Source organism: Sus scrofa, chromosome 3 (assembly GCF_054392235.1).
Source record: "Sus scrofa isolate SSC_HxYL_T2T_F1_AM1 chromosome 3, Sscrofa_HxYL_maternal_Yorkshire_Landrace_v2.0, whole genome shotgun sequence".
Taxonomy (NCBI): Eukaryota; Metazoa; Chordata; class Mammalia; order Artiodactyla; family Suidae; genus Sus; species Sus scrofa.
The window spans coordinates 1103554-1123757 of NC_139385.1; the positions used below are offsets into that span (position 1 = coordinate 1103554).

At 56.8% G+C, this 20204-nt stretch overlaps 1 protein-coding gene across 2 annotated transcripts in view; it reads left to right on the forward strand.

Moving 5' to 3' along the window:
• The window catches only part of ELFN1 (extracellular leucine rich repeat and fibronectin type III domain containing 1), a 71470-nt gene that overhangs the window by 1489 nt on the left and 49777 nt on the right, over positions 1–20204 (forward strand). Inside the window, exon 2 of one of the 2 annotated variants that reach the window (XM_085016424.1) lies at positions 417–752. The exons of the other annotated variant lie outside the window; for it this stretch is intronic. Coding sequence (XP_084872550.1) covers positions 417–624 — 208 coding nt within the window. The 3' untranslated portion in view covers positions 625–752. Of the gene's footprint in view, positions 1–416; positions 753–20204 lie in introns of those variants that run through there. 2 annotated transcript variants of the gene reach the window in all.

Below are 20204 nucleotides of genomic sequence, written 5' to 3' on the forward strand. Positions count from 1 at the left end.
GGTGGGAGTGGGGTCCCTGGGGCCAGACTGCCGGCAGTGAGCAGACCCCCCCCCCCCGCCCCCGCCGTGACGCGCGGCCCATTCACCCGCCCCGCCAGCGGGTCAGCATCGCTCCGTCTGAGGGGCAGTGGGGGTGCAGTGGTCTCCAGGAGCCGCCTACGGGGTCGTGGAGAGTAGAGGGGACCCGCGAAGCCCCTGAAAGGGTTTTGAGGTGAAGCCACAGCCGCACGTGCCGGCAGGAGGCAGTGTCCCCGTGGCCCCCCTTCCAGCGGAGCCTTCGCACCCCGAAGGCCCAGGAGGGTTCCGTTTTCTCCTCCCACTCCACCCACCCTAAAGCTCAGCGCTCCCCGTGAGTGGATTTGAAGATTTGGGGGACCTGGGAGACGGAGAGCTTGTTCTCATCTTTCCGTCCGCAGAACCACGCGCGCAAGCAGCTTCGGGGGCTTTGTCCCCAGGGCTGGCCACGGACCCCGCCCCCTCTGTCACTGCCAGACCCTGACGCCCTCCAGCGCGCGCGTGCTCCGGCGATCAGAGAGCCTTGGTGAGCGAGAAGCAGCGTCCTTTCCCCTGCTCTGGGTCTGGGGGTGCGGTAGGGGGCGTGGAGCAGCCGTGTTGAGTCCATGACAGCTGTCCTCGCGGCGGCGCCCGGCGTCTCTGTAACAGAATTAATGACTTACACGCAGGCCGCCAATTGGCGCGGCCTGGGGGGAGGGGCGACCCAGCTGAGACCGAGGGGACAAGGTTGCAGTCCTACAGCGCAGCCTCTGCTTGGGGTGGGGGTCTCGGGGGCCAGGATTCCGAGCCGCGAGAGCCCCGCCTTCGCCCCGCCTCCAGTCCCCTGTGCCCGCAACTCTGTGATGTGCTCTCTGCAAAACCAGCTGATGGATCCTTGGGTTCCTGGACCAACTCTGCCCCTCCAGTTGGCCCCTGAGCCCCTCCTGGCACAGCCCTGACTCTGGGCAGCCAGGGTACTTGCCTGGTGCGGGGGGGGGGGTGGGGGGGTGGGGGGGGTGGAGGAGTGGGGCAGTGCGGGTCAAGGTTGCTTTCAGGCCTCTGGCCTGGGCTTGCACACCCAAGAAATGGGCTGGTAGCCCCTGGGCCTGGGGTGTAGCAGGAGGTGTTGATGTACCTCTGGGCAGGCCCTGGCACGTCCCTATCGGCAGGGCCATCCCAAGGCAACCCCATCCTTCCTGAGCCTGAGCTGCTTGGCCAGCGCGGACCTGGGGGAACCAGCTAGAAAGAGGAGCCAGTCACCTCTGGCAGGGGCTTGCCTAGGAAAGCGTGCCCACAGGGCCTGGGCTCCCCAACGAGCATCCTCTTCCTCCAGCAAGGCCAGGGGCTAGAGGGTTGATTTCTCAGACTTTCCAGGAGGGACCAGTGTCGCCTCTGGCAGAGAACCAGCTTCCCCCAGTCCGGGCAGCAGCTGGGGAGGGCCTCTTAGACAGCAGGGAGGAGAGGGAGCCCTCTCACCACCCCTCCTCCCCTGGTCCCCAGGCCTGGCACATCTGAGGCTTGCAGCATCTATCTGGTGATGGGCCCGTGCCCGCTGGACCAAGGGTCCAGGTAGGGGGCAGCCCGAGGAGAAAGGCTACAGCCCAGGTACCCCTTGTGGTCCACCTGCCTTCTTCCCGCTGCCTCACCCCGACCCGGGGACTGCGATAGTTTTCTCCCCAGAACTCCTGTAAAACCTCGGGGCACGCTGGCTTTGGTCCTAGCACCCCTTTTAAGGCTCTGCGCCCACCTCCAAAGGAGCCCCACCGGCCAGGCGGGAGGGGCCCCCAAGCGCTCAATTCCCAGTTTCCCACCTGGCAGGGGGAGGGCAGCTTAGAGACCCCTCCCCACTTCCTGGCCAACCTCGAGCGCCCAGGTGGTGCTGGGGGAGGGGACTTGCCAGGCCCTATAGGAGCCGCTTGTGCTGCGGGCTTTCATTCACATTCCCTCTGGGGCCCCACACACTATAGGATTTATCTTGATTTGCTGCCTCTGAATTGAGTCAACTCTTTTGTATGCTCGGTGAATTGCCCAGCTGCTGGCGGGGAGCGGAGAGCGTGCCGGGGGTACTGAGGCCGGGAATCAGGCAGGCGGGGGACAGGAAGCCGGGAGGGGGCGCGGGCGCCGACGGGGACGGGGACGGGCCAGGCTGCGCGGGGACACAAGCGACCCTGGCGCGGGCAGTGCCGGGCCTGCCCGGCCCCCTTAGGGAGTCCGGAGGGGCGGGGAGGCTCAGGCCCCGGGGGAGGCTGCCCCTCGGGCTCTGCCGCGGGCCGACCGTGTGGGGTGGCGTGGGCCTCCGGGCTTCTAGGGACTCGCTTGTCACTTGCGGAAAGGGGGGCTGTCTCCTCGTCCGTCACTTGCGGAAAGGGGGGCTTCCACACACGCAGGTTGTGAGGGTCAAACTAATCGGGAACCGTGTGCGAGAGCCCCCCCCACCCCGAGTCTTCCCGGAGGTTGGGGGGAGTGAAGGAAGGGAGGGGGGGCGCCAGGGCTGGGGAGAGGGTGCCGGCCCTACCTGTCCCCCCATCCCGCCCCCCAGCTCTCAGCCCCTGGATCCCTGCCTTCTCCGAGGTGGGCCGGACCGACGGGCCGACCCGGGTCCTGAGAACGCCTGGGCTTTGCTTAAAGAGTAGGGGGTCGTGGGCGGCCCTTCCAGGCCGCAGCTGCTGCGCGCTGCCCCCGCCCCCACTTGGATGTGGGTGGAAGGGCGGGAGAGGGGCGCAGAGGCCACCCTCCAGCGCTTTCTAGTACCTCCCCCTCCCGCTGCCCTCCCCCTCCCCCTCTGCTCGGCGGCCGGAGGGAAGGAGCGAGGCTGCGAGGAGGCCGGGCGTGCGGCGGGGCTTCTGGAAGGAGGGGAGAGGGGGAGGGCGCGAGACTCGGAGCCGGACTCGAGCGGGAGGAAGAGGGGGTGGGAGGGAGCGCGCGGGGAGGGGGGGCGCGCCGGGGAGGCGCGAGCACCGGCCCCCCTGCCCGCGAGGCAAGGGGCGGGGCGGCGCGCGGATCGATGGGCGAAGCTGGGGAGGAATTTCAATCCCCGGAGCGAAGTTAGAGCTTGAAGGACGGCGGCGGCAGCGGCGGCGGCGGCGGCGGCGGGCGCAGCCCCGGAACGGCGGCCAGACAAGCAGGTAAGCGCGGAGCCCGCGGAGCCGGAGGAGCCCGAGTCCAGGCGGGGCCGGGGCCGAGCCCAGGGGCGCAGGAGTCCGGCCACTCCCCGGGGCCTCGCGCGGGGCTCCGCACCTCGCGCCCCCGCGCGCTCTCCCTGCGCCCCCGGCCCCTCGTGCGCCCCTGGCCCAGCGCGCCCTCCGAGCGCAGCGGGCAAAGTTAGAGGAACTTGGCGGCGGCGGCGGCGCGGGCGCTCGGCTCAGCGGGGCAGAGCGGGGTCCTGGGTCGGGGTCCCGCTGCCGCCCCCGGAGCGCCCCAGCCCCTTGGCAAACTCCTTGTCGCTAGGACCTGTCCCTTCCCCAGCGCCTCTCTCCCCTCTTCTGCCCCCTTGGCCGGCCGAATCCCACCGTCGCCCAGCGCTTCCTGCGCTCGACCCGGCGCGGTCCTTGCCCTTCCCCAAAACCTCTCCAGCCCAGGGTCCCTGACCCCGGTCTGTGCCCGAACCGCCGTCCCTGCACTTCTGCTGCGCCTCTCGACGTTGCGCACCTCCCGGCTCGGCCCTCGGGACGGTCCCGCGGCACTCGGCGGAGGGGCTGCCCTGCCCGTTGGGGGGGCTGCCCTCCGCGTGGGGGGAGCCAAACCCCTGGCGTGGGGGTGGGGCGGCGGCCTTTGCTCGGAGCCTGGCGGATGGTCTCCGTCCCTCCCCCCACCGCGGACCCGTTCTCCTCGTCATCACTTGGGGGAGGGGTGCTGAACCTCCTTGCCCCAACCCGCCTCTGAAGACAGGGGTCCCCCTTCCACCCTGAAAAAAGCCAGATCACCTGCTCGTTATTCCGAGGGGGGCCCCCTGCAGGTGTTCCCCCTCAACGCCGACCGACAATCTCTGGCGTCAAAATCAGACTCTTCCAGGCCTCAGGTGCGTGACCTTGGGCCAGGTAACCGCTAGAGCCTCAGTTTCCACCTCTGTAAAATGGGGGTGCAGCGGTAATGTGTGCTTTAATGAAGGAGCACCACAGGGAAGGCTTAGCCCAGGCAGGGCCCCTGGAGGCTTCTCCTCCAGGGCTGGGGTGGGGGTCCTCCATTCAGGTTTGCACTCCCCCCCTCCGCGGCAGAGCCTCAGGTGTCCCTGGTTGGCTCTTCCTGCCTGGGCGCAGCTGGGTCTGCCTTGCTCTCTTCCTGGGCGGGGGCTGGGCTGAAAGCTTTCCCAAGATGGGAGCTCCCAGCAGCCTTGGGGGCAGGAGCTTTCCAGGGCTGGTGGGGGGGGGGCTAGGTAGAAAGGCAGCCATCCCCCACTCTTGTCTCTCTCTCGGGGCCTCTCCAGTGAGGCCCCAGCCCCAGAGGAAGGCAGCCGTCGGAGCCACAGACACTGTCATCCCTCCCGCCAGCCAGCCCCTGCCCTCCCCTGCCCTGGATCCTGCCAGCCTTCACCTTTTAGTCTTATGAACCTTGGGGGCACACCCGAACCCCATCCCAAGTCTGATCCCAAGTCTGCGACCCGTGTCATCAGAAGAGGAGACACACTCGGAAACAGAGGGACAAATTCCAGACGGCCCTGGCTGTCGGGAGGGGGTGGGGACGAAGGTCCACCATCCCTCTGGTTTGGGGGCGGGGGGGTGGCGGGCCAGGACCCCAGCCCTTTGGTGTGTCTTTCCTGGGTACTCAGTAAGGGAGGGCTGAACACCTTCCAGTGAGCAGAAGGCCTTTGGGTCTCTGGATCAGAAGATTGGGGGTCCTGCCCTTCCACCACCCCACCAGCCCGACCCTCTCCTGCCAGCAGCCCCCTGTGCCCCCCCACCCCCGGCCCACTGCCTGCGGGTCATTCAGGATGAGACAGCAGTCCTAACTGGGTTATCCTGAGACCTGGCAGACGTGGGGCAGGGGGTGTGGGCCCCCCTCCCTGGGCCAGGGGAGGAGGCCTCCGTGGTTCATCCACAGGCACCACTTACCTGAGCCGGGCAGAGGCTGCCCCCAACTCTTCCCCCACCCCCAGGAACAGCTTCTGGGGTTCCCAGAAGTTAGGGCCGGCTTGGACCCTGGGGGTTTGATTGGAAATGTCTCCTTGTCAGCGTCACCTGCTCCAGGAGAGGAGAGCTCGTGGGGCCAAGATGGTGGCAGCGACCTGGATCTCAGCGGGGTAGCATGAGAGCGGCTGCCTGGGTCCCACCTCCGTGCGTGTCTCCAAGACACACACACGCACCAGCTCCCAACTGCAGTGGGATTTCTCTAAACACTCAGGAAACTCCTCCTCCGATCCCCTGGGTCAGAGCCCCCACCCCTACCCTGCAGCCGCTCCCCCACCGAGAGCCAGACCCCGTTAGCAGAGGGCCCTGTCACCGAGGACACGTAGCACTGGGAGAAATTTACGAGCAGAGGTGCATGGCCCTGGGTGTTCATATTTCTCCGCAGGAAACAAACAGGCAGCCCCCGTGGATGCCGCGGGTGGTGGATAATACCCACGGAGGGCGGGCGCCAGATGAAAGATGCCAGTGAGTGACAGGCAGGCCATAGATCTCCAGGGCCGGGTGACGGGGCCATAAATTTCCAGGCGTGAACCTGGAGCAGATGGTGGCGTTGCCCGGACATCGGATACATTTGTCATTGCTCCCCCCCCAGCCCCCCACATTGCCTTTCCCTTTCTGTCTCCTGTGGGATTCCAGTTTCTTCCAACAGCAGCTCAGGTGTTGCCCGGCCCTGAGCAGGTCCCTGCTGGGGTGGCTGATGGTGGAGCCCTGATGTGCAAGGGACTTGGGTGGCGTCCACCTAGCACCCACTGTGCGGATGGGGAGACTGAGGCCGGAGGGGGTCAGGCTGCTGTCCAGGGACGCACAGTGAGTGGCAGGGCTCCGGCACCCCTGCGTGTTGGTTCAGGTCTGGTAATCTGAGCAGGGCAGGCCGGCCTTGGCTGCTGGGGACACCTGCTCCCTGCCCCCTCCCCACCTCCGGGTACCCTGTGTCTGTGGGAGACCCCGGAGCTGAGCAGGAAGTGGGGTGGCGGCTGTGGACTGTCGGCTCGCCCTCTCTCTGCCTGAAGCCGGTTGATGCCTGGCTCTGCTGAGCTGTTCCAGGGAGGGCAGGGCTTGGGGAGCCCCCTGGGGGCCCAGCAGCCACAGGGACGGGAGCTGAGCTCCTGGCCATCGGAGATGGAGAGCCCTGGTGGTTGTTCAGCAGGCACGTCGAGGGCCTGCCGGACTCCGCTGGGGTCTGGGCGTGAGATGCCGACGAGGCCCCGGCTGTGATGGGGCGGGTGTCTGGCGTGGGAGACGGACAGCAGGGGCGCACACGTACTCGGGCTCCGTTCGTCCTGGTGGAGGTCAGCCTGTCTGGCCCCGTCTCCCAGGAGGGTCCAGCTCCGCCTAAGGTCACACGGCAGGAGAGTCGTGAAGCCGAGGCTGGGATCCTCCTGGGTGCGAGGCCCGGGCTGCCTGGGGCTTGGAGACAGAGCTAAAACGGGGGCCGAGGACAGTGGGGGCCCCAGAAGGGCCTGGCAGCCCCCTCAGGAGGGTGGAGCGTGGGCAGCACCTTGGCTCCCTGCTCTAGGCCCCCGGGGCTGGGAAGAGCCGTGGGACAGCGAGTCGTGGAGGCGGCCTGTGTCTGAGCACTGAGCGTGGCCCCGCCGGCAGCCCGGCCTCTGGTGATGGCCCTTCCCCTCCGCCCACAACGCCTGGCTGCTCCACACGGGGAGCCCCTGAGTCTCTGAAGCACCTCCCTTCTCATCCTGATCTTGAGCCTTGGTCTCTACGATTTTATGGACAGCCTGCCTCGCAGGGTTCTCCTGCCCCCCAGCTCCTCCTTTGGGGGGGCTGTGGGCACTCCCGGAGGAGGGGGCTGCTGGGCCTGTAAGCATTTCGATGATCTGGGAGCTGCCGGAGTAAAGGACCCTCAGGGGAGCAGGGGCGAGAGAGAGAGACGCACAGCCTGGGACTGTCCAGCAGCTCCTCCTGGCCGTCCCTCTGGGGTCGCTGAACTTGGTGGACCCTCTGAGTCAATCCCTCTGTTTGGCAGATGGGGACACTGAGGCCGGGGTGGCACAGTGGCAGCACGTCGGCATCACAGGCTCAGCCCCGCTCCTGCGCTCCGTCCCTGCCCCGTATTTCCTGCCCCACCTTGGAGGGAGCAGAGGGTCTTTTCAGGCCCCCCTGGCCTAGCAGATGGGGCTCCAGAAGCCCGGCCCACAGCTCTCCAGCCTGCAGGGAGGTTGTGCAGGCAGTGGGTGTGCCACGCTTCACCCTGTTGCCCCGGGGCCCACTTGGGTCCACTCCCCCCTTACCGGCGCCCCAGGAGCACCCATTCTTGCCGTCCACCCCTCCAGTGGCCGTTCCCACGGAAGGGCCTTCTGGGACATGGATGAAGCATTTGCGAAGCACCAGCTGTGTGGGGAGCTGTCCAGCCGCACTAGAGAGATGCACAGAGTAACAGAGGGCCCAGGGTCTGTCCCCAAGACATGTGGCAGGGTGGGCACCTTGGGCGATGATTGACAGCCTGAGCCTCCCTGGGGTTTACGGACAGATCCTGGTTTTAGTTGTTTAATTTTCCAATTTTTTTGTCCTTTTAGGGCTGCACCCACAGCATATGGAGGTTCCCAGGCTGGGGGTCGAATCGGAGAGGCAGCTGCCAGCCTACGCCACAGCCGCAGCCACAGGGGATCCGAGCCACATGTGTGACCCACACCACAGCCCACGGCGACGCCGGAAGGTCCTGATGTTAAATCTCAGCAGGACCCAACTCAGGCACCGCTTACTTCTCGGCTCCCTGTCGTCGCATAAACGAGACACAGACTCAGGCAGCCGTGCACCTGCCTTCCCGCACGCTGGCCTGGGGATGCCCAGGAGCCCTGCCTGGCAGGGGGCTTTCTGGACCCTTCTTGCCTACAGTGGGTGCTGTGGGGGGAAGGCTCGCAGAGCGCACGGCTGGGAGGTGCTGCTGGCCCCGAGCTGACAAGTCGTCGCACGGAGGACCCGCTGGGAGGGAAGCAAGGCCACCAGGGCTGCCCTCTCCACCCCAGGCTTCCACGCCGCCCTGGAGGCTCGAGGGCGGGGGACCTTGGGGTTGTGATTCCTGAGCTTGAACTGGGCCTGCGCCATCCCCACTGAGGTGTCTCCCTCCCTCTGATAGCCCTGCAGAAATTTCTGGAAGGGGCCAGCTGCAGGTCAGGGGTAGCCTAGTGTCTGCTCTGCCTCTCGCCGGCCACGTGAGCTGAGGGTGGGCCACCTCTCCACCTGTGCCTCGGTGTTCTCATCTGTCAAATGGGTCTAAAGCACACACCCTCCCGGGGCGCTGGGGCTGAGGGCAGAGTCCAGGGCTTGGGGCACCGGGTCCCCGGTCAGCAGACCCAGGCAGTGGGCTGGATCCATTCACCTCTCCTCCTTGGTAAAGGGAGGCCTGGGGCAGTTGGCCAGGGTGGTGAGTCTGAATTGTTGATACCTGTTCTGTAAAAGGCGGAGCTGTCACTGATGCTCAGAGACTCCCCGGGTCTTCTTGTTTTACCCCCTGGGGCCCTGGCTCAGGCCTATGGCCCTGCTTCCTCTGGCTGCACAGGCGTGGCCCTCGGGTCCCTTTGCACCTGCTGTGCCAGGAGGCAGGGAGAGGAAGCTTGGCAAAGCTCAGCAAATGCAAAGGCCCTGGGGCAGTGGCAAGCCTGGTGTGTGTGTGTGGGGGGGCAAGGCCTGCGTGGGGCCACCGGGTGTACGAGGTCAGCGGGAAGCAGAGGCGGGTGCTCACATGTTTGGAAGGTGCCTCCGGCTGGAAGGGAGAAAGGGATTCCAGGGGCGGTTGCGGGAATGAGCCTCCCAGTTAGGAGCCTCCGCCGGTGTCTGGGGGACGGGGCAGCCCGGACTGGGCTGGCGACGCTGGCGATGGGGAGACAGAGAGGCAGCAACATCTGTTTTGACATTGCCTTGAGAACTGGAGCAGCGTTCCAGAGAGAAAAATACCCTGTAAAGCAAAGCCCATTTTCCCACTTACGTCCGCGGCGAAACGAGGGATGCGTTTGTGTAGCGGATGAGATCGTGTGCACCAAATCCTGCTGTTTGGCGATGCCCGTCGGCAGGGCAGAGCTGTCTTTCTGGGGGAGAGGAACCCCTCCCACGAAATGGACGGGTGCGATTCGGGAGGATTTGGCGCCGGGCCCCGGGGTGCCGGCGGAAAGTGCTGCTGCTTTTGCAGGCGGCCAGCGCGTCGCTCCTTTCAGAGGCGCGAGTCTCAGCCAGGGTGTGTGTCTGTGTGGGGGGCGTGGGCTGTGTGTGCCTGCGTGTGCTCTCACGTGTGTGTGTCCATGCCCCCCCGGGGGCACTGCCCCTGCACCTCTCGAGGACCTGGGCCGACAGCGGATGTGGTCTCCATTGGTGACCACGCCCGATGGCGGGGCGTTTTGCTCCCAGACTCCGGTCTGGGGTTTCGGTTCTGGGAACTGAGCTGGTCTGCTTTTCTGTGTGTGTGAGTTTGGTAGAGCCGACCAAGGTTACACAACCACGGGGTGTGGAGCGCTCCCAGGGCTCCTGGCGGCCCCCGCGTGGGCCGGGAGCTGGCCGGTCCCCGCGTCCCGGGCGAGAGGCCAGGGCAGGGATGGGACTCCGGCCTCTGAGATGTTTGCCATCTGACACACATTGCGCTTATTTTGGTCTCCTCGTGACTGTGTCCCCGCAGAGCAGGAACACGCTAGGTCGGAAGGACGGGATTCGCCAGAGATAGCTTCTTAGAAACACAGCTCCCCAGAAATCCAGCACTGCCACCTGGCCTGATCCACGCAGGTTGGGGCTGAGACACCCCAGCCCAGGCAGCTGCACCTGTGCCCTGAGGACGGGTGGCTGTCACACCCCCGCCCTGGTAGGCGCATGCACGTGCACACCTCCCCTGTCCCTGCCACCACATACCTGTGTGTGGATGCACAGATGCAGCCTCTGACACACACGTGTGCCTGCGGAGCACACATCACACAAGTGCATGCACGAACACGCCCAGGAGCTTTCATGGGGCCCAGGTGTGCCAACCCCTCTTCGGTGTCCTGTACCCTGCACGCCAACCCTCTGGACGCACCTCCGCACACCGGCCTGTCCCCTGGAGTCCCTGCCAGCGCTCCAACAGGCACGAGTCCTGCGTGTCCCCTACATGCTGACACACAGGGAAGCCGTGCTGCTCTTTCTCCTGGGGGGCGGGCGTGGAATCTGCTCCCTCTCCTGGTGGCGCAGGGTGTCTCCTGAGTATAGACGGTGGAACCGCAGTGCCCCCCCACCTCCCCGGGCTGGGGCCACACCTTGAGGGGCTCGCAGGTCCTCCGGCGTTGGCTTCTGCGTCAGGCAGTGGCCATTGGGAAGCCCGGATCCTCCTGGGGCCGTGGCGGGAAGGTGGTAAGATCCAAATTCGGGTCCTTTCAGGCCAGACCCCCTTGCATCTCCCACCTCCCCCCGGGAAAATGTCCGGAAGTTCTAAGTTCAAGGAGAAAACTCCCGTGTCTTGGGGACAGAGATGGGAGATGTGTTACCGGGTGGGAAGATGGTACAGGCAGAGCTCCACAATCAGAGCTGCAGGGCTGTTGCAGCTCCATCCGTCCAGCGGGGGACACTGAGGCTGGCGGGCTGGGGGGGGGCAGGACCCACCCCCTGGGCACTGGGCCCCAGCGCTCTGGCTTCCTCAGCCCCTCTGCCAGACGCCCCCTCGGCTCCTCTCCTGCCCGCCACAGCCCTGGCCTCGGGAGGACTCCCGGGACCACAGAGCTCAGCGCCTCCATGAAGCACACCCTGCCCGGTCCTGTGCCCATTTCACAGAGAGGAGACTGAGGCTCAGACAGGTGCCTAGACCCAGGCTCACAGCTCCCAGATGCCAGAACCCACAACAGCCTGTCTCTGGCCCCTCACCCTGCCCCCCCCCCCAGCAGCCCCCCTGCCCATTTTATAGATGGGCGAGCTGAGCCTGCGAGTGGAGGCAGAACGAGGATCTGGCTATTGATGGCAGAGGGTCCAGGGCCTCCAGGAGGTGGGGCCGGGGAAGGAGCCCCCCTAGCTGGGTGGAGGGTGAGGGGCTCATGGGTCCAGGCTGCTCCCTCTCCATTCCCGAGCAGGGATCTGTGTGTGTGGGGAAGGTACCCCAAGATCGTGGCCGTGGGGGGGGGTCCTGTTTGGAGTGAAATCCGTGGCCTTGGAATTCTCTGCTCCGACGCCTCATGTCAGGCAGAGGACACAGAGGTCCTTCAGCATTTTCAGGTGGCTTGGCAGCCCGGTTGGGCTGCAGTGTGTTTAGAATGCTGGAGGGATTCACTGGGTTTCGCCGCTGATGGCCTTGGGGGCTGGTTCTTGTTGTTGGAACAAGACTGTGGCCTAGGAAGGCGGCGACCCGAGGAGCCCCCGGGCTGCATGTTCAGAGTCTTGGCCTGTTGGCCCTTTGCTGTCCCCAGCTTTTTGGGGGTGCTGTGACGTCGTAACCACGTTTCCTTGCCATTGGGAAGGGACCCCTCGGGGGCTCCTGCAGGTGTATAGACGTGCGGGGCCACGGCCACAAGCGAGTTTTGGAACATTTCAGGAACGGTTCCCTGGCCTCCCGTCCCCGGGCGGGCGGCCCTCACTCTCCCGGGCACCCATCTGCGCTCAGGCTCTCTGGGTTTTCTTTTCTGGACCTTTCGTGTCGGAGTCCCATGGGTGTGGTCCTGTGTCGCCGCACAGCGCTTTGCAAGTGCACGCGCCCTGCGGCGTGTGGTGTTCGTGCTTCGTTTCCAGGGGTGGTGCTCCGTGTTTTGTGCGTCGTGGGCCCGTGGATGCTCCCTGCTGCGGGGCTGTGGTGGATTCGGCTCCACAGCCCGCAGCCCGTGCTAACGCTGGGCTTTTTTATGGCAGATGTTCGGGTGGGTGTGCAGCGGTATCTCACAGCGGTTTTAATTTGCATTTTCCTAACGACCGTGAAGTTGGACTTTTTTTTCCATGGGCTCATCAGGCATTCATATTTCTGCCTTGATAAAATGTCTGTTCAAATCTTTTGCCTGTTTTAATGGGTTTATTTGTCTTATTGAATTTCACTCAAAATTATCATGAGAGTTCTTTCTGCATTCTGGATATAAGTCCTTGATCAGAAGTATGATTTGCAAATACCGTATTCCAGTCTCTGCCTTGTCTTTTTCTTCATGTGTCTTTTGGAGCACCAGAGTTATAATGAACTTATAATGAAGTTAGATTTATCAATTTTTTCTTTGATGAATCATATTTTTAGGGTTGAAGTTAAGAATTCTTTGCCTCACCCAAGGTCACGATGGTTTTCCGCTGGGTTTTCTTCGAGGAGTGTATTGTTTGAGCTCCTGTATTTAAGTCTGTGGCCTAAAGTTAACATTTGTTCCCGTTGTGGCACAGTGGAAACATATCCGACTAGGATCCATGAGGATGTGGGTTCGATCCCTGGCCTTGCTCCGTGGGTTAAGGATCCGGTGTTGCCGTGAGCTGGGGTGTAGGTCGCAGACGTGGCTTGCCTCCCACGTTGCTGCGGCTGTGGTGTGGGCTGGCAGCTGCAGCTCTGATTCAGCCCCTCGCCTGGGAACTTCCATATGCTGTGGGCGCGACCCTAAAGAGCAAAAATAAAATGAACATTTGTGAATGCTGTATATCGGGGTAAGTTCATTTTTGTGTGCGTGTGTTTCTAATTGTTCAGCACCATTTTTTGAAGACAGTATCTTTTTCTGCATCAAATTTTCTTAGGATCAGAAATGTAAGGGTTTGTTTTGGGATTCTCATTTCTTTTCCACTGATGTGTGTATCTGTTCTTTGGCCTGTCTTGATTATTGGAGCTTTGTGGAACATTTAGAAAGTAGGTAGTGGAGTTCCCGTTGTGGCGCAGAGGTTAACGAATGCAACTAGGAACCATGAGGTGGTGGGTTCGATCCCTGGCCTCGCTCCGTGGGTTAAGGATCTGGCATTGCTGTGAGCTGTGGTGTAGGTTGCAGATGTGGCTCAGATCCTGCGTGGCTATGGCTGTGGGGTAGGCCGGTGTCTACAGCTCCGATTGGACCCCTAGCCTGGGAACCTCCATATGCCACGGGAGCAGCCCTAGAAAAGGCAAAAAGACGCCTAAAAAAAAAAAAAAAAAGGAAGTAGGTAGTGTAAATCCTCTGAATTCTTTTTTCTTTTAAAAAATACTTTTTGGCTATTCTAAGTCCTTGTCAGTTTCAACAAAAAAAACTTGCAGGGATTTTGTAGGCTTCTATTTAATTTATAGATCCGTTTGGAACTACCATCTTCCAATTCATGAACATGGAATGTCTCTCCATTAAATTAATCTTTATTTTCTCTAGGCAGTTTGGGGGTCATTTTCAGTGTGCAAGTCTTGGCGGGGAATATTTCTTTTGTTAAATGTATTCCTGAGTTTTCTCCATGCCCTTGTGAATGGTGTGATTTTAAGTTCATTGTCAGATTGTTCGCTGCTAGTCCATTGGAACCAAGTTGAGTTTTGTACATTGATCTTTTATCCTGTGACCTTGCTGAATTTAATTTTTAGCTAGTTCCAGTAGACGTGTGTGGATTCTGTAGGATTTTCATCTGCAACCACAGAGAGTTCTGCATCTTCCTTTTTTTTTTTTTAATGGCTCACCTAGGCATAGGGACGTTCCCCGGCCAGGGGTTGATTCGGAGCTGCAGCTGCAGGCCTAGCCCACAGCCACAGCAACACTGGATCTGAACCACGTTTGTGACCTGTGCCATAGCTTGCAGCAATCCTGGGTCCGTCACCCAGTGAGCGAGGCCAGGGATCGAACCTGAATCCTCAGGGACACTACGTCGGGTTCTTCATCTGCTGAGTCACAACAGGAGCTCCCATTTGGCTTTGCAAACTGGATACCTTGTATTATCTTTCTTGCCTTACTGTGCTGTCTGGAACCTCCAGAATAGTGCGAAGTGGCAGAGGTGCTGCCGCGCTGGTCTTAGGGGAAGCGCACTCAGTCTTTCACTGGTCGGTGTGAAGTTAGCCAAGGCGTGCGTGGATGCTCTTTCTCAGCTTGAGAAGCTCCCTCAGACTCCCGGTTCGCTGAGCCTTTTTATCACGAGTGAGGGTCGGATTGGTTAGATGCTTTTTCCGCATCCACTAAAATGTTCATGTGGCTTTTGTCCTTTTATCTCAGTAGCATGACTTCAGTTGACTTCAGATGCTTAAACTAGCCTTGCATTCCTGGGGTGAACGCCACCTGTCCCGTTTTTTTCATTTGTCGCTAGGTTTGGTTTGCTGCTGTTTTGTGGAGGATTTTTCCTCCCGTGTTCATGAGACGCGTCGGTCTCTTATTTCCTTATGCCGTCTTTGGCTGGCTTTACAGTCCGGGAAAATACAGGTCTAATAGAGCCAGTTGGGGGGTAGTTTTTCTCCTGACCTTTTTTTCTGAAAGTGTTTGTGAAGGTTCAGTATGATGTAAAAAAAAAAAAAATATATATTTGACAGAATTTAATGCTAAAGCCAGCTGGGCTTGGGCTTTTTCTTTGTGGGAATATTTTCAATTACCATTCATTTTTAAGAAATGGCTATAAGTTTATTCAGATTTTCTATTTCTTCTTGAATCAGTCTTGTTAATTTGTGTCTTGGGAGTTCCTGTCGTGGCTCAATGGTAATGAACCCACCTAGTATCCATGAGGATGCGGGTTCGATCCCTGGCCTCACTCCATGGGTTAAGGATGCAGCATTGCCGTGAGCTGCAGTGTAGGTCACAGACACAGCTTGGATCTGGTGTTGCTGTGGCTGTGGTGTAGGCCAGCAACTGCAGCTCCGATTTGATCCCTAGCCTGGGAACCTCCGTATGCCACAGGTGTAGCCCTACAAAGACAAAAAAAAAAAAAAAATTAATTTGTGTCTTTCTAGGAATTTGTCCATTTCATCTAAGTTGTAGAACTCGTTGGCATAAAGTTGTTCATAATTTCCCTTATACTCCCTTTGATTTCTGTAGGATTGGTAGTGCTGTTTTCTTTCTAACAATAACTGATTTTGGGAGTTCCCGTCATGGCGCAGTGGTTAATGAATCCGACTAGGAACCATGAGGTTGCGGGTTCGGTCCCTGCCCTTGCTCAGTGGGTTAAGGATCCGGCGTTGCCGTGAGCTGTGGTGTAGGTGGCAGACACGGCTCGGATCCCACGTTGCTGTGGCTCTGGCGTAGGCCGGTGGCTACAGCTCCAATTCGACCCCTAGCCTGGGAACCTCCATATGCCGTGGGAGCGGCCCAAAGAAATAGCAAAAAGACAAAAAACAAAACAAACAAACAAAAAAACTGATTTTGGTAACTTGCATCTTATCTCTTTTTTCATGGTCAGTCTAGCTAAAGGTTTATCAATTTCGTTAATCTTTGCAAATAACTGAATTTTGTTTTCATTGATTTTTCTCTATTTTTCATCAATGGTTTTGATTTTCATTATTTATGCTACTTGCTTTGGCTTTTTCTAGTTTCTTAAGGTGGAAGCTTAGGTTATTGAGATTTTTCTTCAGTTGTTTTTCTTCTTTTTTTTTTTTTTTTTGCTTTTTTGCTTTTTATGGTTGCATGTGTGGCATATGGAAGCCCCCAGGCTAGGGGCCCAATTGGAGCTACAGCTGCCTGTCTACACCACAGCCACAGCAGTGCCAGATCCTAGCCACATCTGCAACCTACAGCATAGCTCGTGGAAACACTGGATCCTTAATGCAGTGGGTGAGGAGGCCAGGGATCGAACCGGCATCCTCATGGGTACTCGTTGGGTTCACAACTGCTGAGCCACAACAGGAACGCCAAGATTCTTCTTCACCCCGATACGCATTGAAAGCTATTACTTTCAGTCTAAACCCTGCTTTAGCAGCATCTCATAGATTTAGATATGTTCCGTTTTATTTTCATTTAATTAGAGACATTTTCTGATTTCCTTTGTGATTTCTTTGACTCGTGGGCTCTTTAAAACTCTTGTTTACTTTCCAGGTATTTGGAGACGTCTCAGATTTATTTCTTTTTTTTTTTTTTTTTGTCTTTGTTGTTGTTGTTGCTATTTCTTGGGCCGCTCCCGCGGCATATGGAGGTTCCCAGGCTAGGGGTTGAATCGGAGCTGTAGCCACCGGCCTACGCCAGAGCCACAGCAACGCGGGATCCGAGCCGCGTCTGCAACCTACACCACAGCTCACGGCAACGCCGGATCCTTAACCCACTGAGCAAGGGCAGGGACCGAACCCGCAACCTCATGGTTCCTAGTCAGATTCGTTAACCACTGCGCCACGACGGGAACTCCTCAGATTTATTTCTTTTGTGGATTTCAAGTTCACTTCCATTGCGATTGGAGAATTTTTCTTGTTTTCCCATTTTTTAAAGTTTTACTGAAGTGTAGTTGATTTACGATGTTGTGATAATGTCTTCCGTAAAACGCTGTGACTCAGTGACACACATCTATAACTTTTTCAGATTCTTTCCCATATAGATGATCACAGAATAGTGGGTTACACAGACCCCGTGTTACACAGCAGGTCCCGGTTGGCCTGTCAGGCCTGCACCACAGTGCGCATGTGCCAGTCCCAAGCCCAGAGTCTATTCCCCCCACCCCCGACCTGTCCCCTTTGGTAACCATAAGCTTGTTTTCACAGTCTGTAGATATGTTTCTTTTCTGCAAATATGTTCCTTTGTAACCTTTTTCTTTGGATTCCATACATAAGCAGTATCCTAGGACATTTGTCTTTTACTGGACTTCCTATGTTTTTCATTTAAAATTGATGAAATTGCAGCGCTAGTCACAATAGCCAAGACATGGAAACAACCCAAATGTCCATTGACAGGTGATTGGATTAGGAATATGTGGTACATGTACACAATGGAATACTACTCAGCCATAAAAAAGAACAAAATAATGCCATTTGCAGCAACGCGGATGGAACTAGAGACTCATACTGAGTGAAGTAAGTCAGAAAGAGAAAGACAAATACCATACGTTATCACTTATGTCTGGAATCTAATATACGGCACAAACGAACCTTTCCACAGAAAAGAAACTCATGGACTTGGAGAATAGCCTTGTGGTTGCCAAGGGGGAGGGGGAGGGAGTGCGATGGAGGGGGAGCTTGGGGTTCATAGATGCAGACTGTTGTCTTTGGAATGGATGAGCAGTGAGATCCTGCTGTGTAGCCCTGGGAACTACGGTCACTTATGATGGAGCAAGAGAATGTGAGAAGAAAGAACGTGTACATGTGTGTGTAACTGGGTCACGAGGCTGTACAGTAGAAACACTGTAAACCAGCTATTAATGGAAAAAAAGTCATTCTATAAAAAAATAACAAATAAGATAAAATTGATGAACTTTGTCTTACCGCCTGGAATACGGTCTGTCCGAAGACGGTGCCTTGTGTGTTTGTGGAGTGTGTGTTCTGCAAGTGTCACTTAGGTCCAGTTGGCGACGGCGTCATTCGCGTTGTCTGTTGCTGGCTTTCGGTCTCGCGCTCTCTGTTGTTGGAAGTGGAGAACTGAAACCACCAACTAGTCTTGAATTGTCCGTTTCTCCTTCCAGTTTAGGCAATCTCTGCTTCCCGTGGTTTGGGGTCCTTTTGTTACGGACGTGGTAATTTATAACGGTCATCTCTTTCTGAGGAATTGACCTGTGTAATTATGAAAAGTCCCTCTCTGCGTTTGATGCATGTCTTATCTTAAAGTCTCTGGTCTGATGTTCATTTACCCATTCTGGTTCTGATACAGTTTGCATGTATTTTTCCATCCTTTAACTTTAAACGTAGCTGTACGTTTGAATGCAAATGTGTCTCTTCGGGGCAACATGTGGCTGGACCGCGTTCTTTTCATCCAGGCTGACAACCTCTGCCTTCGGATTGGCCATTTAGTCCCTTGATGTGTAATGCAATTTTTGATCCGATAGGGTTGCCATTTTCTTAGTCGTTTATTTACATTTCATCTTTTTCCCATTTCTCCCTTGCTGGTAAAGAAGTACTTTCGATAAACTATTTGAGTTCCTCTGTTGATTTTTTTAAACTTGATTTTTTTGCCTTGTTTTCTTAGTTGTTGCTCTGGGGGATTACACTGTGCATCTGCAGCTTAATATAAATGATTTCGGATTACCCTAATTATGATGAAATATGGAAACTTTACTCCATTATAGCTCCATTTCCTTCTCCCCTTTTTGTGCTATTATTGTTATATATAGTACATCAATGTATACACGGAATAGTTATCTCAATACAGTGTTAAAATGCCTGCTTTATGTAGTCTCATATTTACAAAAGAAGGTAAGGGGAGGAAAGAGAAAATGATGCATTTGTAGAGTCTTTTATATTCGTCCACACTTTTACTGTTTCTGGTGCTTTTCAGTGCTTTCTGCGGGTTTGAATGACCATCAGACGTGACTTCCTTTCAGCAGTTCTTCTACGCCCAGTCTGCTAGCCCCAGATTCTCTTGGTCTTTGTCTGTGGGTGTCTTCCATCCGCCTTTGTTTCTGAAGGATGGTTTCGTGGGCTCTGGAGTGCTCCGTGGGCACTCCTCTCCTGGCGCGCGTTGACTGCGCCCTTCCACTGCCGTCTCACCTCCACAGTTTCCGATGAGACCCCAGCCGTTGATCGCGGGGCTTTCATCTTGCAGGCGCCGAATCTCCTTTCGCTTTTCTCTTTGTCTCTCGGTGGTTTGATTATGATGTGTTTAGGTGTGGTTTTTTGCTTTTCATCTTGCTTGAGGTTTATTGATCCTGCATTTGTCAGGTTTACTGTTTTCCATCAAATTTGGGGAGATTTTAGCTTTTATTTCTTGGAATATTTTCTTATTAATTTCTCATCTCTTTTCTTGAAGGGAGGAGACTTCCATCGCCTGGATGTTGGTGCCCTTGGTGTTGTCCCACAGATATCTGAGGCTCACATCATTTTCCTTTTCTATTTTCTCTCTCTCTCTCTTTTTTTTTTTTTTTTTTTTTGGTCTTTTCTAGGGCCGCACCCGTGGCATATGGAAGTTCCCAAGCTAGGGAACCAATTGGAGCTGTAGCCACCGGCTTCCGCCAGAGCCACAGCAACACAGGATCTGAGCAGCATCTGCGACCTACACTACAGCCCACAGCAATACTGGCTCCTTAACCCACTCAGCGAGGCCAGGGATCAAACCCACAACCTCATGGTTCCTAGTTGGACCCCTTTCCACTGCCACAATGGGAACTCCTTTTTCTCTGTTTTTCTCTCTCTATCTGTCTGTCTATCTGTCTCTGTCTGTCTGTCTGTCTGCCTATTTTTGTCTTTTTGCCTTTTCTAGGGCCACTTCCAGTGGCATATGGAGGTTCCCAGGCTAGGGGTCGAATCAGAGCTGTAGCCACCGGCTTACACCACAGCCACTGTCTGCGACCTACCCCACAGCTCACGGCAACGCCAGATCCTTAACCCACTGAGCAAGGCCAGAGATCAAACCTGCAACCTCATGGTTCCTAGTTGGATTGGTTTCCACTGCGACACAACAGGAACTCTTTTTTTTTTCTCTGTTTTTATTAATTTTTTTAATTCAGTGAATTTTATTATGTTTATAGTTGGCCCACCATCATCACAACCTAGTTTTAGTCTCATTTCTGTCTCAACCCTCAGTCCATCCCTCCCCCCCAAGCTGCCTCCTTTGGTAACCATAAGTTTTTCCAAGCTTGTGAATCTGTTTCTATTCTGCAAATAAGTTCATTGTGTCCTTTTTAAAAATTCTACGTATTAAGTGATAGCATATGATGTTGGTGTTTCACTGTCTGCCTAGCTTCACTTAGCACGATACCTTCTAGGTCCATCCATGCTGCTGCAGATGCCATCATTTCATTCTTTTTTATGGCTGAGTAATACTCCATGGTATATATGTACCATATCTTCTTTATCTACTTCTCTGTCAGTGGACATTCAGGTTGCTTCCACGTCTTGGCTATTGTATATAGTGCTGCATGAACATTGAGGTACAAGTATCTTTTTGAGAGAAAGTATCCTTTCTCTCTAAAGGAAGTTTTCTCTGGATAGATGCCCAGGGGTGGGATTGCCAGATTTTCTCTGTTTTTAGATTGGATACTTTATTTTGATCTATCTTTAGGTTCACTAGTTCTTTCTTCTGCCATCTTGAATTGAGTGTTGAGCCCTTCAGGGATTTTTCACTTCAGTTATTATACTTTTTTTCATTTTATAGCTGCAGGCATATGGAACTTCCCTGGCCA